Source organism: Herpailurus yagouaroundi, unplaced genomic scaffold (assembly GCF_014898765.1).
Source record: "Herpailurus yagouaroundi ecotype Mexico unplaced genomic scaffold, PumYag 215, whole genome shotgun sequence".
NCBI lineage: Eukaryota > Metazoa > Chordata > Mammalia > Carnivora > Felidae > Herpailurus > Herpailurus yagouaroundi.
The window spans coordinates 1,580,973-1,604,908 of record NW_024412446.1 but is presented as its reverse complement, the minus strand read 5'-3'; the positions used below and the strand labels follow the sequence as shown (position 1 = coordinate 1,604,908).

The following is a 23,936-nucleotide window of genomic DNA, read 5'->3' as shown; positions in this document are numbered from 1 at the left end:
AAATAAATAAAAATTAGAACTTCTTAAAATAGTGGAGACCCCAGTTCTAATCTTGCGAATACAGACAGAGATGGATACTGATGTGTTATTACAATCACCTTTATCTGGAAAATAGATACCCCAAGTGGAGCCCCACCCCTGCCTTCAAAAAGTTCCCCTTGTGCAATCTACAGCAAGCAGCTGAATTCCAAAAGGAGGAAAGTGAAATGGGAAGTGTTTAAGGTTCACCTCCAACTCTCTGCCCCCTTTGTCAAATTCGGTCCTGAAGCACTGTTCCAAAGCTCCTTAGAAGCAATCCTTGAGACTATATATAATATTCTTACCCATTTTACAGGTTATGAAACTAGTCCCGAGCTTGGGCGCTGACAAGCCGCTGGCTCACTGGCAGCACCAGCCCAGGAAGCCAGTGTTGTCTCCTGTGTCCCTGGCCAGTCAGCGGTACTCTCTCCACCTCACCAATCTGGGGGGCTTTGCAGCCTCTGGGAAGGCTCGGGGCATCGGATGAATGAATGGCCAAGTCTCCCCAGCCTAGGCGGTGAGGGGCAGTAGGTCCGTGTCAAACTAGGGTGCAGAGGCCACTTCTCTCTCTGTTGTTGCCCGCCTGTCCCATCTTGTCGCTCCCTCCTTCCCCCGTCCGGGAAAATCAATGCAGATCCGCGTGCCTGGGTGGTCCCAGCCGTGGCACGGGGGAGAATGTTCCCCAGACTCTTTGTGTGCAAGTGTGTAGAGCGCGGACACCGGGAGGGTAGTGCAGATTGCCGGCTCAGATGGGACGGCTGGGTGACCTGACTGCAAAGTTCTGGGGGGTCTCTAGCCCGCGGCTCCCTTTCCGCCCTGCACACATCCTTTACCTCCGCTTCCCTGCGCAGCTCCTGGCCTCCGCGCTCGGCGAGCTGGGCGTCCAGGCCGCCCCACAGCAGCAGCGGCAGGGCGCGCAGCAGGAGGCCGACACGCGCCGCCATCTCGCCGCCGCCCCCGCCACGGGGCGCGGGCAAGTGGGGAGCCGCTGAGCGCGCGGCTGCCCGAGGCGGTCAGTGGTGCCCGGGACCCCGCGGATGCTCCAGCTCTGCGCCGCCCCCACGCGGAGGAGGGAGGGCCTAGGGGCGCGCCGGGGCCCCGGCTCGGTGCGCCGGGCCGCCCCTCTGGCCGCTTCGCGGGGATCCGGCCCCAAGTGGTGCAGACCAGGCAGTGCCTGCCGGCGGGTCGCCGGCGGGGGACCTGGAAGGCAAGGGAGGAAGGGAGGGAGGAGGGGCGGGGGCCGGGCACTCCGGCCCCACCCACTCCGCTCCGCCGCTGGAACGCGCCGCTGTCCCGGAGCCTCTTCCTCCGGCTGCAGAGCCTGGCCTGGTGCCCGCCGCCGCCCTGCCCACCCGTTCTCTCTCCAGCCACCTCCAGTTGATCCGAACTCTCCGGGGAGGGCGGGGGAAGAGGGGTCTTCTGGAGACTGTAGCTACCCTAAGACTTCGATCAAGCGGGGGCGGGGCGGTGGTGTCCTGGCCTACCAGAGGGTCACTGATTATTTCAGTCAGGCTGGCAGGGAGCGAGATTCTGGGCTAGGAGAGAAGGAGCCCTGGGCTGGGATCAGAATAATTGGGTTTGAGTTCCAGATCTGATTCTTTGCTAGTCGTGTGAATCCTGCCTTACCTAACTTGCTGTCTGCGTGGTCATGGGCAAGTCACTCACCCTCTCTGAACATATTTTTCTCATCAGTAAATGGCGATAATGAGAATACCAATGTCATGTGGTTGTAGGGAGCATTTAATGAGCGAATAAGATCTGTAAGTAACTGAGCACTGCCTGACATCGTGCAGTACCCGATAAATAAATAGCAGAGTGCAGCTTTGTGACTTTTGGCAAAGGATTTAACTACTTTCGAGTGCCAGTTTCCTCATCAATAAAATGAGAGCAAAGTGATGTTTAGTTCCCAGAGTCGCATGAAGATTTTAAAAAACAAGAGTAAAGTGCTTTGCGCTTTATATTTCACATAGTCTGTATTGAAGGTGGAGCGAAGCGATTTGTGGAGAGCCTTCGCTAAACTCGCACTAAACACAAATAAACTGTCTTTATTATCTGCCTGAGTAACAGCGAGCAGGTTGCTGCTCTTCTAGTCTCAATTTGCTGATCTGTGAAATGCAAATGGCCCAATGTTACCCACCACCAAGGGGACTGTTGTGGCGATTCCAGGAGTTGATATGTGTAATTTGGAATGTCTAAAGCGCTAAGCAAATGTAATGACTTCTTATCCTAAGACTTAAAGCCTTAGTAGTACACAGAAGGTTTTTGTGTTACTTCAAAAAAAGGTGGCACTCTCCATCAGAGTTTTAAAATTTTAAAAAGGCACCTCTTTCAGTGGACTTAGAGAAGTTCCGTGAGCTAAAAAATTGGAACAGGCCACGCCCACTTCCCCACCCAACCAATGAAAAGGGGGCAGTCCTCTCAGGCGAGCCAATTAGAAACAGGCGCACCTTTGCGCAGGCCAGTCAATAAAAGGCGGCCTTTGCCAACCCTCCGCCAGGGCCTCGATTCGGGCATAGAGTTATAACGTATGTTTTATCCTGTAGGTGCCCCTTCTCCACTAATGCCGTTGTGTACATTCACAAGGAGCGTCCTTGCCTGTAACAGAGGCCCAGAGGTGGTGGTCAAGGCCTGGGCCTTCCCCTCAGAGAGTTTTCAGTCTAGCGGGGCAGCCTGGAAGGAAGGCTCTCAGATCAGGACAACTGTGACACAGCCTACAGGTTTAAGCAGAGTCTCGTGGTGAGCTTACAGGATGGAGATTCTGAAGGCGAATAGGATAGGGTTGCTAGATTTAGCAAATAAAAATACAGGATGTCCTGTTAAATTTGAGTATCGGATTAACGACAAGTAATCTTTTTTAGGATAAGTATGTGCCAGTGCAGTGTTTGGGACATCTTATACTAAAACATTCACCAGGATCTGAAATTCAAGTTTAACTTGGTGGCCCCTACTTTATCCGGTAACCCCAGAGTGTGTGTGTATGTGTGTGTGTTGTCTGAAGGTTGCAGGTATGATGTGGTATATAGTGCCCTTGACCAATAGGTGGATTATTTTTCAGTTTTTATTTAAATTCCAGCTAGTTAACATACAGTGTAATATTAGTTTCAGGTGTACAATTTAGTGGTTTAACACATACAATACCCAGTGCTCATCACAAGTGCACTCCTTAATTGTCTCACCTATTTCACCCATCCTCCCACCTACCTCCTCTCTGGGAACCATCAGTTTGTTCTCTATAGTTAAAAGTCTACTTCTTGGTTTGCCTCTCTCTCTCTTTTCCCCTTTGCTCATTCATTTTGTCTCTTAAATTCCACATATGAGTGAACTCATACGGTATTTGTCTTTTTCTGACTTATTTCACTCAGTACTCTCTAGCTCCATCCATGTCATTGCAAATGGCAAGACTTCATTCTTCTTTATGGCTGAGTAATATTCCATTGCATATAACCACCTCTAAAGAAGAGGTGGTTGTTTATCAATTAACGGACACTGGGCTGTTTCCATAATTTGGCTATTGTGGATAATACTTCTATAAACATCGGGGTGCATGTATCCCTTTGAATTGTATTTTTGTATTCTTTGGGTAAATACCTAGGAGTGTGATTGCTGGATCATAGAGTAGTTCTATTTTTAACTTTTTAAAAGTATTTTTTAAAAAGATATTACTTAAAAACATTTTAAATGTTTATTTTTGAGAGAGAGAGAGCACATGAGCAGGGGAGGGGCAGAGAGAGAGGGAGACATAGAATCCAAAGCAGGCCCCAGGCTCTGAGCTGTCAGCACAGAGCCCGACACGGGGCTCGAACCCACAAACCATGAGATCATGACCTGAGCCTAAGTCGGCCACTTAACCAACTGACCCACCTAGGCACCCCCAAAATATTTTATTTTTAAGTAATCTCTACACCCAATGTGGGGCTCAAACTCACAGTCCCGAGATCAAGAGTCTCATGCTCTACTGACTGAGCCAGCCAGGTGCCCCTATTTTCAACTTTTTGAGGAACCTCCATACTGTTTGCCTGCGTGGCTGCACCAATTTGCATTCCCACCAACAGTGGATGGGGATTCCACTTTCTTCCCATCAATGAGTGGATTTTGAAAGGCCAGATACTACTCTGTTTTGGAGCAGCAAGCTCTGAGGAACACCAGTTGGTAAGGACATTCTGGGCCAAGCTGGAGTCTATCCCAGGTTTTCCAGTTCTTTCTCCAGGCAGAATTTCTCCCTCCCTCCCTCCAGTACATCTCAGAGGGTCTCCATTTCAGCTGCACTGGGAAGGGAGGGGAGGGCAGGAAGCAATGCTTCCCTGGAGGGCTGAGTGACTGGGAGGATTCAGCCACTCAGAGAGCTGGCCCTCTGGCTTTTCTCTGCATCTCAGGCTAGCCATCGTCCCTGGACCTTGAAAAACTAGCACCACTGCTTTGTTTGAACGTTGACTTCCTCCACTTTCCTCTTGTATTCTTGGCTAGATTATTTCATCCCATCCTCACTTGTCCCCAGTCTGCCTGTTTGTGGTCACTTGGAGATGCCATCCAGACTTGAAAGTGCCTGCAAGAATTTATGCACAACAGAGCCTTGTTTGCCCACTTATTCTGGGCTTCAACCATATCTTGGGACAGGATGTCTCCACTTCCCAGAAAGACAGCATGTTTCCATAGTTAGAGCCTGGGTAAGCAGGAATTTCAGTTCCCTTCTGCCTCCAAAGCTTACTCCTAAGCCCCAGAGCACCAGATTCTCTGATCTTCTTCAGGAATCCAGGGGCCTACACAGCTCCACAACTTACCTGCCGTATGTTTTTACTTTCCAGGACACATCCTGAGCCAAATCGCTTTGATGGGGTGGAGGAGGGTGGCCTGCTATGTAGAGGGACACTGAGGAAGAAAGGAAAATGGGAAAGGGAGGGTAGTTTATTGGAAGAAGCTCGGTCCACAGCAAGGGCATCAGAAGAGTGACGGGGATACTCTTCTGGGGGAGAATAGTTTTGGATCAGCCACATGCAAAACAATACTGTGATGACAAGTCCCTATGTGAATCTAATACCTTTATTTTCTCCTTCAGTGGGAGTGGGGGTGGGGATGGGAATGAAGAGTTGGAACAAATAATAGTGGTTGATACTTGTTGAGAAATTAACATGTGCCCTGTATGTGCTATGTGCTTTATGTAAATCATGTCACTGAATCTTTGCAGCTTCCTCTGGAGAAAGCTACTATTATAAGCATCCTTATTAAAATTTTTTTTAAATGTTTATTTGTTTTTGAAAGAGAGAGAGCGGGGGTGGGGAGAGAGAGAGAGAGAGAGAGAGAGAGAGAAAACGTGAGCGGGGGAGGGGCAGAAAGAGGGAGACACAGGATCTGAAGTGGGCTCCAGGCTCCGAACTGTCCGCACAGAGCCCAAAGTGGGGCTCGAACCCATGAACTGTGAGATCATGACCTGAGCCACAGTTGGACACTCAACCGATTGAGCCACCCTACAAGCATCTTTATTTTAAAGATTAGAAAACTAGGGGTGCCTGAGTGGCTCAGTCAGTTAAGTGTCCGACTCTTGATTTTGGCTTAGGTCATGATCTCACGATTGTGAGATCAAGCCCTGTGTCAGGCTCAGTGTGGAATCTGCTTAAGATTCTCTCTCTCACTCTCTCTCTCTCTCTCTCTTTCTCTCTACCTCTAACCCTTCCCTGTTAGTGCTCTCTCTCTCTCTCTCTCTCTCTCCAAAAAAAAAAAAAAAAGTTTATATAATTTGTCCAAGGTCATGAATCTGGTAATGGAGCCAGGGTTCAAACTCAGATAGCTCTTAAACACTATGCTGTCTCATTTCAAGTCAAAGGATCAGTGGATCACCTGCATGGAGAAACTTGTTAAAAATTCAGATTCCTGGGGTGCTTGGGAGGCTCAGTCAGTTAAGCGCCGACTTCAGCTTAGGTCATGATCTCGCGGTTTGTGAGTTCAAGCCCCACACTGGGCTCTGTGCTGACAGCTCAGAGCCTGGAGCCTGCTTCAGATTCTGAGTCACCCTCTCTTTCTGCTCCTCCCCCGCTCACGCTCTGTCTTTCTCAAAAATAAATAAACTTCAAAAAAAGTATAAAAAAATTCAGATTCCTGAGCTCTACTCCAGGCCTACTGAATCACTAAATACTAGATACTGATGTTCAAGGGGAAGATAGGACTAGGTTTTCCAAAGGCCTGTCTCTCTCCTTCCCTGCCTCTCCATTGTGGTTGAGCAAGTTCCTGACCCAGCTAGGCTGGCAGTCCTCTCCTTTCCTCCTCTTCAAAGAGAGCTGCTTCCTCTCCTTCTCTCTCTGCACTGGGGCTCACTTCAGGTCCAAAGTGCTTCCTGACTCTCCCAGAGTGGACAGACTTCTCTGAAACTCATGCCAGAGCTCGGGTCTGTTGCATGCTCCGGGGAGCGTCTGGCAGCTGCCTGGGCCATTCCTTCTTCTCTGACAGAAGGCAACAGCTGGCCAATGAGTCGTCTTCCTGACCAGGACCCCTTGAATCAGGCAGGATATATGGATGTGGACAAGGCCCCTTCTGGGCCTCAGTTTCTCTCTTCATAATATGAGGAACAATTAGCTTTGTCTGTGCTCCTTCCTCCTTCCCAGGAAGTGTACGGAGCACAAAGTAGATTTTATCAAAAGGAATTCTGGGCTCTGGAGAAAGACACTAACAGAACAACCAACCTCCCCAAATCACAATAATAGGAACAAGAAGAAGAATGAGGACATGGGATCAGCTTGGGAGACCTGAAGAGGAGGCATGCCCCAGAGTTGTGAGGATGTTAGCTGTGATAATTTGGATTCATTATTGACCATAACCTCTGTGCATTCTTAGCTGTGATTCAATTTTAGAAGCCCTGAAGTTCTAGCAACCACTTCTCCCTCTGGAAGAGAAATTTCCTCTCTGACATGTGGTTGTGGTCTCATGGGTCTGGGTCACACTCACAAGTGTACCTGTCTATCTACCTCCCAGTACACACACACACACACACACACACACACACACACACACATGCTCCAGAGGACTGGAAAAAGCAAGAGATATGGAGTGAGACAAAACTGGGTTTGAATCTTGACTTTTTCATACTCTGTTATCCCTTGCAAGTCAAATAACCTCTCTGAGTTTCTGCTATTTTAAAATGGGACAACAATGGGGCACCTGGGTGGCTCAGTCAGTTAAGCATCTGACTCTAGGTTTTGGCTCAGGTTATGATCTCACGGTTTGTGAGTTCAAGTCCTGCACTGGGGCTCTGCGCTGACAGTACGGAGCCTTCTTGGGATTCTCTCTCTCTCTCTCTCTCTCTCTCTCTTTCTCTCTCTCTGATCCTCTCCACTCTGTCTCTCTCAAAGTAAATAAACTGTACGAAATGTTTAAAAAATTAAAAAAATAAAATGGGACAACAATAAGTCCCAACTTTTCTGTTATCCTGATTTGCTATAGGGAGCAAGCTAGACAATAACTTATAATCCCGTCAAGTGCTGGATTCTGGGTGCACAGACACCAGCATACATGCATGTATATACTCCACACAGGTTCACACTGGGGTACACTCACATCCAGATGACATACACAAGCCTGCCCCGGAACAATCACACAAGCACCTCCTTGCCAGCCACAGCTCTCTGGCTCAGAGCAGGCCCGTCTTTCCTAACCCTCATCATGATTTGCAGGGCGGCAGCCTCTTCTGGTTTGTTTTTTACTCACACCAGGACCCAGGGGACTTACAAGGAGCACAATAAAAGCCTAGCCAATCTGGCATTGTGCCCCACTTCCCTTCCACATAAAGGCTGTCTAACCACCAGGCATCTGGCCTGAAAGGCTGGCCAGGACCTGCTCAGCATCTGTTGCTTTGCTTAAAAGACCTGCTAACAGGAAAGTGTCTGGTTCCTTTCCACCCCAAACAGGAAGTGCCTGCCACTGTCCAGAGGATGGGGTAGCTGGTCATTTACAAGAAATCAACCCTTGCCTTGCAGAGCCTTGGGGTAATCTTCATGGGATGCTTGCTCTCTAGGAAGGCTGGAAGAGCAGGATTCCAGGGACACCTCCTGGGATAGCGGTGGGAAGGTGGTGATGATGGCTAGGACTACTGACTGCCTGTGACACCTGGCACAGAACAGGCTGTCGGTCTCTGAACAACACTCACGAACACTTACTCTGTGCCCAAGTTCTAGAGAAGGTCTTTGAGCTTGAAGAACTTACAGACCAGTCAGAAAGATAAGTCATGCCATCCCCCCACCCCATTTATTTATTCGTTCATTAAACACAAGGTTGTCTTCCTTCCCTTAAAATTTTTTTTTTTTTTTTTTTTTTTTTAGTGCCTACTGTTTCAGGCACTGTGTGGGGCACTGTGGAGTTCAGAGGGGAACCAGGCAACCCAGCTAGAGAACAAATCAGCCTGTTACCAGGTAGGCAAGCCTGGGATAATGTGGTGCAACTGAGAGTTCCATAGGGTTTCAAAAGAGACAAAAGATCTTTGTTTTTTTTCTCTGGTGGGAGCAGTAGTCTTACTGCTTTCTCTCTTGCCCCCTACGGTCCACTCTCATGACAGCAGCCGGAGCAACCACAGTAAAACAGGTCAGACTGTCCTATGGTGGCTCTGCTAAGTGGCTCCCTCTCCTGGCTTCCCTTCTCACTCTAGGAAAGTTCACAGTACAGGGGCCAACAAGACCTTACACAGGTGGTGGAAGGTTGGAAAGCCAAAGAGGGGTGGAGGCAACTCCAAAATTAATCAACATCACTAAGATTCTACCAGCTCTAGGACGGAGGGATGAAGGGAGGATTGGGGCTACAGGATCCCAGGAGCCAAGGCCATGAATAGAAATGATCTCTGGGCACCTGGGTGGCTCAGTTGGTTGAATGTCCGACTCTTGATTTTGGCCCAGGCTCGTGGGTTGGAGCCCTGTGTTGGTTTCCTCGCTGGGTGTGGAGGCTGCTTAAGATTTTCTCTCTTCCTTTCTCTCTGCCCCTCTCCTCGACTCTCTCTCTCTCTCTCTCTAATAATAATAATATTATTATTATTATAAAGAAATGATCTCTCGAGAAGACAGTTGCTGCCCGAGACACCCCTGTAGCAGAGAAGGAGGGGTAGACATAACCCTGGCTCTTCCCTTTTTTCTACTATCTGATTTCCCACCAGGATGCCCAGGGGTTGATTCTAGCTGGAAGCTACTGCCTGAGGGACTCTCTGAAACTGGAATGTAGCTTAGAGGGGTTAGCTCTCCAAGTGAGGATCTGAGGAATGCATCAGGGGCAAACAGGCCCAGTACTAAGACCTTCCCTGGTACATTCTGCTAAAGCTGGTGTGTGCAATGTATCTGCTGTCTTCTATGACTATGCAGAGTGAGTCCAGGATAGTGGATACAGAGGGAGCAAGATCCTGTAGCTTGAAGAATGACTGCGTGAAGGTCGAAGGTGGTTACAGACAATCATCCCCAGGCAAAAGCCTGGAAGACGGGGGGCACAGAACTCAATCTGTGAGTCAGTTTGTGGTAGAGAAGCGCCCTTGGAAAGAAGCTCCAGAGAAATACAGACTTGGAAGGAGTTCTCGGTTTCACGTTTGAGAGACCTGGGACACTGTAAAAAGAACCTTGCGCTTAGTCCAAAGGCCTGGATATGAGCTCTGCTTCTGTCCCTAATTTTCTGTGTGAACTTGGTAGAGTTTCACCTCCCTGAGCTCCAGTGTTCTCATCGACAAAATGTGGATAACAGCAAGACCTATTTCACAGGGGTGTCCAGAATGTTAAAAGAAATAATGAATATAAAAAACTAAATGTCACTCCTTTGATTAGATCCCTCAGAATTGTCCTATTGTTTGTTTGTTTAAAGGATTGTATTTTATCTTAAAGGGTTCTACTTTTTTATAGAAGTTTATTATTTTGAGAGAGACAGAGACAATGCAAGTGGGGGAGGGGTAGAGAGAGAAGGAGAAAGAGAGAATCCCCATGGCTCAGCACCATCAGTACAGAGCCCAAGGTTGGACTTGAACCCATGAAACTGCGAGATCGTGACCTGAACTGAAACCAAGAGTCAGACACTTAACTGACTGAGCCACCCTGGCACCCCTTGAAGGACTCTCTCTCTATTTTTTTAATTTTATTTTTTATTTAGGGGCGCCTGGGTGGCTCAGTCAGTTAAGCATACAACTTCCACTCAGGTCATGATCTTGTGGTTCGTGAGTTCGAGCCTCAGGTCAGGCTCTGTGCTGACAGCTCAGAACCTGGAGCCTGCTTCAGATTCTGTGTCTCCTTCTGTTTCTGCCCGCCCCCCCCCCCCACTCATGCTCGTGAGCTCTCTTTCTCAAAAATAAATAAACATTAAAAAAACTTTATTTTTATTTTTTAAAATTGACATCCAAATTAGTTAGCGTATAGTGCGACAATGATTTTAGGAGTAGATTCCTTAGTGCCCCTTACCCATTTAGCCCATCCTTCCTTTCACAACCCCTCCAGTAACCCTCAGTTTGTGTTCCATATTTATGAGTCTCTTCTGTTTTGTGAAGGACTCTATATTTTTAAGTAATATCTCTGCCCAATGTGGGACTCGAACACCACCCCGGGATCAAGAATTTCATGCTCCACCGACTGAGCCAGCCAGGCTCTCCTTCCCTATTGTTTTTTATTTTTTTTCCCAACATTTATTTATTTTTGGGACAGAGAGAGACAGAGCATGAACGGGGGAGGGGCAGAGAGAGAGGGAGACACAGAATCGGAAACAGGCTCCAGGCTCTGAGCCATCAGCCCAGAGCCCGACGCGGGGCTCGAACTCACGGACTGCGAGATTGTGACCTGGCTGAAGGCAGACGCTTAACCGACTGCGCCACCCAGGCGCCCCTGTGTTTTTTTTTTTTTTTTTTTTAAGTTTATTTATTTAGTTGGAGAGAGAGAGAGAGGGAGAGAGAATCCCAAGCAGGCTCTGCATTGTCAGTGCAGAACCCCACACGGGGCTTGAACTCATGAACCTTGAGATCATAACCTGAGCCTACACCAAGAGTCAGACGCTTAACTGACTGAGCCACCCAGGTGCCCCCCCCCCATCATTGTTTTTAATTTAATATCCAAGCTCCTCTGCAAAGCACACAAGGCTCTTCAAGATGTGGCTTCTGTCTACTTCTTTCACCCATTTATCATTTATCACCACTCTCTACCCGTGCAACTCCACAGACCAGACAGACAGAACCATTTGCAATTCCCAGAATTTTGCTTTCTCATAGTCTTTGCAAATACAGTCCTTTCCGCCCACAGCATGCTATTCCTGATACACATCCCTTGTCTAATTCCTGTTCTTTCTTCAAGGCTCAGTTTAGGAGGCATCTCCTCCAGGAAGCCTTCCTTAATACCCCATCTGCCCTTCATGTGGGCTGGGCCATTACTCTCTTTTCAGGGGACACTCTGCATTGTCCAATTCTAGCACGTGCAGTAGTTATTGGAATTAAAGATTTGTACCGTTCCTCTTTATGAGACTGCAGTTCCTGGGGAGGCAGTGGCCATTGTGCTTCCTATTTCCCAATCTGCAGGGCTTGACATCTAGTAGACCTCAGGAGTGGCAGCTGAGTGAAGAAGAATGAATGCATGCATGAATGAATGGATGGAGATACAAACTTAAAGTGTCAGTGATGAGCAACACTTTTTGAATTTCCATCTTAAAAAAAAAGAACACCCAACTGCAAGTAAAATTTTAAAAAGTGGAAGAACAATCTAGAAGTTTCCCCCATTTCTCACCCAATTCTCTCCTGCTATTGCACATGCCCATCATCTCCTCCTCTGGGTTGCCTTCCTCATCGTATATGCTGAATGACTGAATCATTTTTAGTCATGAAGGACTTTTTATTCCTTTAACCCTGCTTGTTTGGCGCAATCCAGAGAGCTCTGTGACCCTCTATATCAAAAGTGGAGTGTACAATTACTGCTAGTATAATTAAGAGAGATGACCTCATGTCTTTTTCTTTTCTGGCCTGAGGTGTTATTCTGAACTTACCCCTCTATTTCCACCCCCAACTGGCTCCTCTTCCTGTTCCCTATCACAGTGAGTGATACCACCATCTGACCACTTGTCCAAGTGGAAAACTCAGAATTCATGCCCAGATTTTTACTCTCCCTTAGCTGCTCCCTCCTAAGTTGGTCACTAGATCTTGTCCTATCATGTAAGTAAGTATCTTAACTTACCTTCATCTCCACAACTACAACCTAAGTCTAGGCCACTGTGATTTCTCACCAGAATTATTGCATTGGTCACCTAATTGGTCTCCCTGCTTTTAGGCACCTTTCACCTCCATACATTTTTAAAAATTAATTAATTTAGGGGCGCCTGGGTGGCGCAGTCGGTTAAGCGTCCGACTTCAGCCAGGTCACGATCTCGCGGTCCGTGAGTTCGAGCCCCGCGTCGGGCTCTGGGCTGATGGCTCAGAGCCTGGAGCCTGTTTCCGATTCTGTGTCTCCCTCTCTCTCTGCCCCTCGCCCGTTCATGCTCTGTCTCTCTCTGTCCCAAAAATAAATAAACGTTGAAAAAAATTTTTTTTAAATTAATTTATTGTTTAATTTACATCCAGGTTAGTTAGCATATAGTACAACTGATTTCAGGAGTGGATTCCCTAATGCCCCTTACCCATTTAGCACCTCCCCCACAACCCTCCAGCAACCCTCTGTTCTCTATATTTAAGAGTCTCTTATGTTTTGTCCCCCTCCCTGTTTTTATATTATTTTTGCTTCCCTTCCCTTATGTTCATCTGTTCAGTATCTTAAATTCCTCATATAAGTGAGGTCATATGGTATTGTTCTTTCTCTGACTGGCTAATTTCACTTAGCATAATACCTATCAGTTCCATCCATGTAGTTGCAAATGGCAAGATTTCATTCTTTTTGATTGCTGAGTAACATTCCATTGTGTGTGTGTGTGTGTGTGTGTGTGTGTGTGTGTGTGTACACCCCCCCCCCCATCTTCTTTATCCATTCATAGGTCAATGGACATTTGGGCTCTTTTTCCATACTTTGGCTATTGTCAATAGCGCTGCTATAAACATTCACCTCTATACGTTCTTCATACTGCAGCCTGAAAATGCAACTGGGACCTTCCTTTAAAATCCTCTGGCTCCCCACTGCCTTCAAGATAAAGCACAAACCCTAACATACCATATTTTACAAGGTATCAGCTATTTAGCCCTCTACTTTTCTGGCCTCACCTATCATCCTCATTCATCCCCGGAAGGTAAACTCCAAACGTATGGAATTACTTGTTTTACAACTAGTGTAAGGCACTTTAGCCCACTTCTCATCATCTATGGCTTGACTCAGATGTTGCGTAGCCTGCAGGGAAAATGTTCTTTCACCTCATTTAATACTCTAAAACTCAAATCCCTACTAGGCAGTACAGCGTAATGGTTAAACCCACAGGCATTGGTGTCTGGTTACTAGGATTCGAATTCCACGTTGGCCATTTACTAGTTGTGCGACCTAGGGCAAGTGAATAATCACGTCTGTAACGTCAGGATACTATTTCATCAGTGTGTTGTGAGAATTAAATGAGATGATGTAAGGTGCCTGATAGAGTTAGCCAATTATAACAGCCCCGAATAGTAAGGCTCTACCTCCCACCCCGCCACATTCTCAGGACCAGGTGTGTGTGTGCTTTCGTTTTAATGCACACGTTTGTTCCAGTATCAGCCTTGTAGTCCGTGTTTTACTTGACAAGGTAGTTAGACCTGGAGGCGCTCACGACTTTCCGTCCCCGAGCTCGGCGACACAGAACGCCCCGAGGTGGCTCCAGCTGCCTGCAACCAAAGAGGAGCGAACTAGGGCATACCATTCGAAATCTTAGGGGAAGAAAGGCTTTCTCTAACCAAATAGTCTGTGTTTATAAAGTCTCCCCTCTTTCGCTTCCTAACCTCGAATTCTGTCGGGTGCAATCAAAGTGAGAAACGGCACTATAGGTGGGAGGGAGAGACAAGGTCTAACTTCCTCCCCCATGCTATTCGCGGCATTGGTACTTTCTCTTCTCAATTCCCTCTCAATAATGGTACCGTTCGCGGAGGGGAGGACGGAGAGGCATTGTGAAGTCCTCAGGGCTAGGAGGCTGGTACTCGTACAGAACCACCCCTCGCGCCCTGGCACTGTGGTACCGCCCACTGCCCTCTGATTGGCTGCCGAGGCCCCGCAGTCGGGCTCAGCCCGCCGCGCCGCCCTCAGTACAGCTCCGGCCGCCGCGCCGCCTGGCTCTCGTATTCCTTGTTCTCGGCGGGCTCTGGGGGCTCCGCGCTGCGGCCGTTAGTCATGTCGGGTAGGTGACTCCTTCAGCGAGCAGCGGCAGCGGCGAGAAGGGGCCTGGCGGGGTTGGGACGTCTTCCCGCCCACCGGAGGGCCCCGAGGGAGAGCCTCCGGCCCTGAGGGAGGCTTGGGGTGGGGGGGCGGGTGGCCGCGGCCGCCGCCATGTTGGACTGAAGGGACGCACGCTCCCAACGCTCTCCGTCTGCAAATCACGGCGGGAGCGCTTCTGGCCCCTCTTTTTTGACCCTGTCCTTGGAAGCTGAGGAGACGTGCCCCTCCCGGGGAGGGTGTGTGAGTTGGGGGGGCGGAGGCCGTCTACGCCATCACAGGGGCGGGGGGAGCCCGTGATTAGAGCATCCGCCTGAGAGAATCGGTGCTTCTGGTTCTCCGCTCCGCCTCAGATCTTTCAGCGAGGCCTCGGGCCAGTCGTCTCGCCGCCTCGTACCTCAGTTTCCCCATCTGTGAAGTGGAGCTGGGCCTTCCTGACTCACCCATTCATCAGGTGGGGTTCTTGACGCTCTGGGAGCCCTTTCAAAGGACGTTGCCTTGCACGAAATCCTCCTTCTCGTCATTCCCTCTACCGTAACCACCCGGATTCGAACGGGGGTGTTTGCATATAATTCAGCTTCCTCCTCACCCTGCTGTCGTTCTTCTCCCTTCTCCAGTTGTTTATCTCCTGCAAGAGCCTGAAAGTGAGCCTTTTCTATTCTGGATAGACTCCCGTAGGTACATGTGGCATTTACCTTAACACATGCAGACCAGAGGAAAGGCAGTCTTACACGAAGCATTTAAATTGATAGAGCGCCCCGCCTCCCCGCCCCCCCCCCCTCCCGCCCCCATCGTTGTGTGGAAGAGAAAGAAAAAGGCACTGATCTCTTCGGGATAGTCCGTTGAGATCCTGCTATAAAGTCTGGAACACGAATGTTCTCTAGATGTAGCAGTCTTGGCTCACCACACAAGGTCCTCTGTTAGGGTACCTTACAGGCTGCAAAGACCCAGCCATCCACTTGCTAGAAACCATCAGGAGAGCTCACGTTTCACATGGAAAAGCAGAACATTTCTTTGAAGCCATCTGATTGGGATGAAAGTGACTGCTGGCGCAGTCTTTTACATTGATTGTCTAAGGGAGAGCCTTAAAACATACACGAAATCCCCCAGTAACACAGTTTTGCAAAAGGATGGAAACGTGTGACAAAAAGCGAGTAGGTGGAGATGAGACCAAATTTGCAAGAATGGTTGGACAGGATAAGAAACATTCCTTAGATTGACATTGACATTAAGCCTGAATATTGAGCTTTTGTGGAAAGGGGCGCCTATCTGATGGAAGAGGCTGTTAACTGCACAGGATTCTTGCCTCTTTCAATTTCTATTTAATCCTTGCTCAAACAAGAATTTCTTACTCCAAAGTAAGTACGTCTTTTACCAGGTGCAGAATTTGGGATGAAATCTGGTAAAGCTCCACAGAAGTGTGTAGAAGTATACCCTTAGGAGATGTGTAACCCATGTATGATTAAAAAATAAATAAAAAGATTCTCCTACCCTCATGGGGAAATTTACCATTTCAATGAACATTAAAAACTAATGGTGTGTCTTGATTTTTAACATTTTTATTGGTATAAAACAATGACATTTTTATAGGACTGGGTAGCTTTTGTGGAAAATTAAATTTTAGAGGTTACTTACCATCTGTAAAATCCAGGATTTAAGTGTGTCATATTAGTGTGTGAGCTAGTTTATCCATTAGTACTGATCTTCAAAGTACCAAGACACTAGACATTTGTCACTGTGTAATTTAAGTTTTTTTAAATACAAGATTGGCTTTCACATGTGAAAACTTTATAACAATTGTTTTTAAGTTAAGTCCATTAAAGCTAGAATCTTTAAGTTCTACTTAGTGTTCTATGCTGTTTATACATTTTGTAAAACATGTACAAAAATACTTTTGACTTTGTATAAAAATGAGAATAATGCTTTTGACTTGTTTTTTGGTGAACGTTTCAGTTAATAAATTTAACAGTAAATTCCCCCTAACCAGCTAATTGTTTTAAGTTTAGTTAAATCCTTTAAACATTTCAAACTCAACCACTCCAGATGCCTGACAGGACAGACCTATAAATTAAATAAAAGTGCTTACATAGTTAATAAATAAGTCAAAATTGTAAATACTGTAAGTCTGACTCTCAGACATTCGGATATTGTTTACAAGTGTGAATTATCTGACATCTTCAAGTTAGAATCGAATCTAATATCACTTATACAAAAATTACAAAGTTAGCGTACTTATTTTGGTATATGGCAGACCAAAATAAATTGAAAATCCTCTATCTACAAACACTTAAAGATGCAAGAATTTACAAAAAAAGAAAGGGCAAGACCTAGCTGCCAGAAATGAAGTAGAAGCCGGATATGGCTAACTTGATGGTTGCCCTGAAGAGGAGGAGGGTGTAGGTCTCATCATTTAGAGACTTGGGTTTTATTACCCAAGTGACTAAGGGTAGGAGATGGAGCCTTGAGACTATTAGAGCCAAGTAATGGGAACTGAGACCTTACATATAACGTATATGTTTGAAAGACTCCAGTGAAAGGATTAACTAGAAAAAAACTTTTTATCAGCATAACGGATAGCAAAGTTTGGGCCCTGAATGAAAAAAAGTCTGTCCTGATAGCTTGTAACCTGGGAACTGCTTCATACAATTTGGGTGTACGTTTAAGCTAGGTATGGGACTCCAGGAAAACTTAAGCCAAGAAATTAACAAAAATTGGTTCTGGGCTGGTAATAACTTTGGGGGTCCTCGTAGAAACAAACGAAAAGCTTTTTTTTGGTGGAAACTTCACAGCATAGGTCACAGGAATCTTCTATAAAAAATAAGCCTTGCAAAAGATGAATTCACAGTAAAAAATTGTAGAACTTGAAACAGTTCACCAAAATGATGGTTTGTGACAAATGGAATTAGAACCCCTACAGGTACTCTGAAAGCAAATATGCTTAAAATTATTAAAAACTTAAAGGAGTCAACTTTAAGACCAAGACGTTCTGAAGAAAGGCCATGCTGATACGAAAAGAACCAAGTATATCTTCTAGAAATAGAAATAATGCATAAGTTGAATTGCAGATCTAGCAGAAGAAATAATTAGTGAAGTGGAAGACCTCTAATTACCCACAATTCAGTTCAGAAGGAAGAGATGAAAAACAAGAAACAGATTGAGAAGTCCTGTCATTTAATATGCATATAATGTGTCTGCTAAGAACATGGTGAGGAATCACTATTATAGTTGGGAATTTTCCAAGATTGGTGAATATTTTGGGTCAAAAAGCAGCAGTCCCAAGCATGGAACATAAAAACCAATTAATAACGATATATGTTGATGTGAAATTGCAGATTATGAAATATCAATAAATAGGAAAATGGTAGTAGACTTAAAAGTTTTAAGAAGCCAGAAAATGAACTGATCCAAGGACTAGTGAATCCAGAAAAGGGAAACAGGATGCAAAAAACAGTATACAAGAAGCAAACACAGTAAATAAAAAGCAAATATTGATCGTATGGAACATCAAAGATTAAAATGATTACATTTGGATGTTAAAAAATGGAAGCAAAAGTGAAGTCTGTGATTGCCATTATAGTATTAAGATTCTAGTAGAGGTTGGAGATTGTGAATTTTGTCCAGAATGTATGTTAAAAATTGAACATTAAATTATGAACAGTAACTTATTGAGAGAACAAATTGAATGTTTAACTTTTAAAGCAGTAGGGGAAAAAGGAGTAAAGAAAATCCAGTAGGAGGCAGGAAAGGAGTTAAAGGAGAAAGAAAACCCCAGTAGGTAGAAAAATCTAATATAGGTGTGTAGGAATAAATAGTAAAAGTATGAAAACACCAGTTGAAAGAAAGATTTCACATTGGGGGAAAAAAAGATCTGTTATGTTCAGAAATGATACACCTAAAACAAGAATGTTGGAGGTATAGAGACAGAAAAAGATTAACCAGGCAAACACCCACCAAAAGCAAGATGCTGTTTAGGTATGTTACCAGTCAAAATAAAGTTTGGACATTTTTAATTACGCTCTTCATGCAGTGTTAAAACGGAATTTATCAGGAATATATAAATTTGTACTTTTATGTGGCTAACTATATAACCTCAAAATATAGAAAGCAAAAAAAAACCCCTAACAAATCTATGGTCAGATGGAAGTTTTCTAGCATACCTTTCTCTGTAATAGATTAGGCAGACCAAGTGTTAAGAAGGGTATGAATGATACAATGAACAAATATCTAGACTTAGAGAATTTATTCAACATTTAGCTAATACACAGTTCTTTTCAAGCACATGAGGGCCATTTATGCAAGTAAAGTATTTACCAAGGGGAAAAACAAACAGCAAATCCTAATAAGTACCAAGAATAATAACAGAAAATACTTTTTTAGCCACAATGGAATATAATTAGACAAAAACAAAGAATCAAAACCCTATACATTTGGAAATGAAAGCATTTCTAAATAATTCATGGATTTAGACACAGGGCTCAAGTGTCAAGTACTCAGTGAGTAGTGGTTTGAAATGCTATTAAAGAAACTCATTTTCTCTGATGAGTGTAAAACATCTGTACTTTCTCACTCAAGTATTTATACTAAAGGCTGTGTTTATTGGTCAATATGTTATATCTTCCAGAGTTTTAAAGTCAGCCAGCTAAAGAAGTCAGATTTGTAGTTTCAGAGGAATGAAATGATTGGGTTAAAATTATAGACTCATTAGATTTGAACAAGGGTCACATGACCTATATGCTGTGTACTTCTATAATTTTGCTTGAGCCAAAGGCTAATAAACAGGTCTGTCATTGAGAGAACCCACATCCATGCCTTAGGATATAATTGAAGCTAAAGCTTCATTTATGCCTGGAGTAACTTCAGTTTTACTCATATATTTCCACCACTTTCATAATCCTTTCCAGTTTCTGACTTGGTTGAAAGCTAATTTCTCATTTGGTAGATGCATCTAATCTCTTTATGGTCCATTTAGATTCTGTGTCCTTTTCGCATTTTATTTGGTCATTAGCTAGAAGTCTGATAATTTTATTATGGGTGTGGTAGTGATGCAGTTTTTTTCTTTTTCATCTCAGCCTTCTGTCTTTTACATTCATAGAAGTAGTTAAGAGTTCATTCAATATTCTTGAAATGAAAATATTAACTATTAATATTTAAAAGCAATAAATATTTTAAAAGTAATTTGTTCAGCCTGATTGCAGATCTCTACTACAGAAAAGTGGCAGATCTGATGTCACCTTAAACTGCCATTGGCAATGTTTTCATATTGTAGCTTAATGTGAATTGAATGAAAAAGTCACTGATTTGATTTCTGGTGGTTTTCAGAACTGTTTGACAGCAAATGATTTTGTTTCGTATCAGATGAGGTTGTGCCTAATGGTCAGCAGTTTCAGACAGTCATTTTTTGCAGCTGAAAGAGTATTTCATATAATATTACTCTTATTCATCGCTAATAAACTTAGGTCATTAATTTGACACTGAGTAGAAACCTAAAGGAGAGAGCCTCTTCAAAAGTTTATGATATAAGTGACATTTTGAAGTATGAAGAAAAAGCTCATAGTTCAAAAAAATTTTTTTTGCCGTACTTAATTCATGCCTTCCTTGGTATCTTTTGTTGCCAAAAAGGAAGCTGGAAGTAGGTATTGCTGAGTTGGTATACTGATTGGCCAAGTCCCTGAAAGCTTGGTAAAGTTGAGGATAAACAACTAACTTAGCTGCTTTTGTCGGAGATCTGTTTGTTGCTGCTGACAGCCAGAGCAGTCTAGTACAGGGGAAAGGTATATATGTTGGGCTGGTGAGGATATGCAAGTCAGTGTAATCCTGGGGATTTATCTCGTCAGAGTGTATGTCTTCCCCTGCCCCCATTTGGTCTTGGTTAGTTTCAGTAGATGTCTTTTTGTACACAGAGATAGCTTGAGCTTTGAGTTTTTGTTAAAAGGATGGATTTTTCACTGATTTACATTTGTTTGCTTGGTTCTTGTGACCGTCAGGACACATTTGTAGAGTAGTTGTTTTCAAAGATGTAAACAAATCTTTCCACAGTATTTTTAACTAGTTTTCCTTCTGTAGTTAATATTTATGATATTTTCTTAATCACATTTCATCTATAAGAGCTAAACTCAGCCTTTGAGGGAAGCATAATTTTAAATAAGATTTAAAATTCTTTTTATGTGTTTTAGATTCTGGAAGTTACGGGCAGTCTGGGGGTGAGCAGCAAAGGTAAGGTATACGTATATTTTAATAATACCATGTAAGAGTAGAACTGAGGAAAAAAAGATGAATTTAGTTAGGGTTTCCTTTTGAGATTTGGTATCTGGATTTCTAAAAGAGTTAAATATTAGCTTGTCAAGGAAAAGAGTCAGACTGTGTACATACATACTAAAACAATTTTTCCTTTTTTTTTTAAAAAAAAGCCTGCTTGAATCAGTAAATTCAGATACCCCCTAGAAATTAAGACAAATCTCATAGGTATTTTAAAGATTGTTTTCTTTAGGAAATTTTAAAAAAGTAGTTTCTTAAGTCCTTAAAAGGATTTAAACAATTCAACCAATATTACAAGTTTTTAGAGAAAGCATTTCAGTTTTTGGTTGTATAAAATGCTAATATTTTTTTTCAGAGCAGATTTTCTTGAAGCACTATAATAGAAATGCTTAGCATTTTAAAAAGACTTCTTACCATGCTCACAGTAAAAAGAAAAGTCTGTTTTTATGTGACCATATACATGCAGTAGGGTTCTTTTACATGCCAGGAACACAGTCTTCATCTTGCACTATAAATGTTTTGCAGCTCAATGTGAGATACTCAGAATAGCATCTCAGGTATCTTCTGTCGTCAGGTTTTAAGCTCCATGAAAACAAAACTAGTTTGACTTTTTTATTCTCCTAAGATAGTGCTAACCTTATAATAGGCAACTAGCAAATGTTTATTCACTGAAATGTATTTTATAAAGTAAAATTGTGTTAGTACTTGATAGTTATAGAATAATAAGGTGTTTTTTGTTTTTTGTTTTTTTTTGCAAATATTTTATCTTATTTTGGCAGGCATATATTCAGAAAGTTTGTTTCTGACTTGTTAGGGTTTACATGCTATAAAATTGAAGAAAATTCAGTTCTGAGGAAGGTACATTTATTCAGTCAACGAACTATATGCTAGGCTGTGCAATGACACAATATAATTTCATTCAGTGATAAGACTCAGAAGATACACATGTCTCTACCGAGGCACAAAAATTGGACTTTTAGTGCCTATGGTGCCTTTTCTAGGAAGATAAAGGCAGATTTAAGGCAGATGGTAGGAAGAAATTAACCTGTAAAAACATAGCTAATTTGATGAAAGCACTAACTTAAAAAGTCCTCATTTTTCTGCTTCAGATATTAGGGGTTTTGTTTCCATGTAGTCACTCCCACACGCAGGTATAATTCTCTTGAGATTTTCTAGCTCTAGTGAAGTTTTATTTGTGGGATATTGTTAGAGTGAAACTTTTGGTGCTTGTTTGGCATTCAGGAGGTCTGGGAGTGACTTCCTTTATGTCTTTACACTCTTTGGTCACCACCTTTAAATTTAGACTCTTGGAGGCAGATTGACAATTTCTCAGAAGAAAAGCTTGTGTGGAGTTGAAAGTTGAAAATGAAGATAGGGCTTTCTTTGGTTTTGTTTTTAAGCTTTTAAAATTCTAGCACATCTCTTTCAAATAGTACATTTTTCTTTTACAGTTATTCTTCCTATGGAAATCAAGGCAACCAAGGTTATGGACAAGCACCACAAGTAGGTTAAAATATAAATTAATGTGTTTCATAAATAATTATTCCTATCTTAAGTAGGTGATGAAACTTGTATTTACCTAAATTTCAGAGCTATTCTGGCTATGGACAAACTACTGATACCTCATATGGACAGAACTATGGCGGCTACTCCAGCTATGGACAAAGCCAATCAGGTTAGACTTGTTTGTTAAATTTGCTATTTTAGAAATTTAAAAATCAGATCATTTACTAAATGGTATATCCATCCAACCTTAGGTTATTCACAGTCCTACAGTGGTTATGAGAATCAAAAGCAGAGCTCATATGGCCAGCAGTCTTATAATAACCAGGGACAGCAAAACACGGAATCATCAGGAGGGTAAGGAAACAGTAAAGGCACTGAGATTATGTCGGGCAGTGGAAATAACACTTCGGGTATTAAATAGACTTCGCCATCAAATTCCTAGCTTTAAACACTTTTTCAGAAAAGTTTTGATGAAGTATGAATTTCATAGTTTTGTGTTATAAATGTGGAAATTGTCACCAATGTCATTTGATTCTTATGATGTGGTTATTTGTAAAATTACTGTTGAGGTGTATGTAAATGCACATGATTTAAATGTTAAAAAGGAAAATTTTGACCTCTGCTTTATACCTGAGATTAAATAAAAACCTAGCTATAAAAGGACACTTCTCAGTGCTTACTTTTATTTCCATTTTATTTTTTAGCCATTTTAATGTATTACCTTTATTACCTTTTTAGGGACAAAAATATTTAAAAAGTGCCAAAACCTATCCACATATTTCAGATACTCTAAAGATATTTTATTAATATAGGTAGGTAAATACATACCAGCAAGTTTACAGGTTTAAGTATTTTTGGGGGGGGGGTTTGGTTTTATAGTTTTTAAGTTTCAGATGAGAGGAGGCTGTTCTTATTACTAATTTTAGTGATAGCAACTTAATTTTTTTTATTGTGCTTTACATTTTCTAAAATGCTTTTGCATTCCTTAATTTATCCTTAACCACTGTGACATAGTGTCAGTAATTATCCCCATTTTGCAGAGGTAAAGAGAAGTTATTAAGATTATGTAAGCTGTTAAGTTACATAGCTGAAAAATGAGGCAAAAACTGAGCTTACTAGTATTCTGTCTGCAGTGAAAAAATTATTCTAAGTGAAATTCAGTTAAGTATGAACATTGGGAAAAGATTTATGAGGTTGCATTGTCAGTGTTATAGATATGAAAGTGTTTTGAAAAGTAGAAAAATAGAGTAGAAGGAAGATCTCTTCAACCCCTGTTGGTTAGTTTTAAATTTAGAAGAATCCTTTTATAAGGATGCATTTTTGGAAGCATAACATGTAAATGCAAACCAAAGAAACGTGTTAGATTTGGTCTGACCACCATTTTAATGGGAAGTGCTAGGTGCACCGGGGTGGCTCAGTCAGATAAGTGTCTTGAATTTGGCTCATTTCATGATCTCACGGTTTGGGGGGTCAAGCCCCACGTCGGGTGCTTTGCTCACAGCATGGAGGCTGCTTGGGATGTTCTCTCTCCTCTCTGCCTTTCCCGTTCACTCTCTCTCAAAATCAATAAATTAAAAAAAAAAAGATGAAGCACTAGGGTTCTGACTGTTGATGTGATGTGCTTTGGGTACAGAGTTGGGGGAACATACTGATCTTTATTAGATTCTTCTCATCTGATGCAGAATAAGATGTGACTATTAAGTTATGAGGTTTTTTGTTCCCTTTTTGTAAAAGTAAACATTAGAACTCAAATCCAATTTAAATTTTTTTTTTTTTCAACGTTTATTTATTTTTGGGACAGAGAGAGAGCATGAACGGGCGAGGGGCAGAGAGAGAGGGAGACACAGAATCGGAAACAGGCTCCAG

General features: G+C 43.3%; 2 protein-coding genes across 3 annotated transcripts in view; one reads left to right on the top strand and one right to left on the bottom strand.

Annotated features, from left to right (window-relative positions):
* Positions 1-1,272, bottom strand: part of MMP28 (matrix metallopeptidase 28) — a 26,537-nt gene extending 25,265 nt beyond the window's left edge. The window contains exon 1 of one of the 2 annotated variants that reach the window (XM_040455184.1): positions 852-1,272. In XM_040455184.1, the coding sequence (XP_040311118.1) occupies positions 852-962 (111 nt within the window). In that variant the 5' untranslated portion in view covers positions 963-1,272. The remainder of the gene's footprint in view (positions 1-851) is intronic. The other variant, XM_040455183.1, reaches the window with a different exon arrangement.
* A 12,891-nt stretch (positions 1,273-14,163) lies between these two features.
* Positions 14,164-23,936, top strand: part of TAF15 (TATA-box binding protein associated factor 15) — a 29,403-nt gene continuing 19,630 nt past the window's right edge. Inside the window, 5 exon segments of the mRNA XM_040455182.1 lie at positions 14,164-14,274; positions 20,483-20,522; positions 22,016-22,067; positions 22,155-22,239; positions 22,322-22,424. Of these exon segments, the coding sequence (XP_040311116.1) occupies positions 14,268-14,274; positions 20,483-20,522; positions 22,016-22,067; positions 22,155-22,239; positions 22,322-22,424 (287 nt within the window). The 5' untranslated portion in view covers positions 14,164-14,267.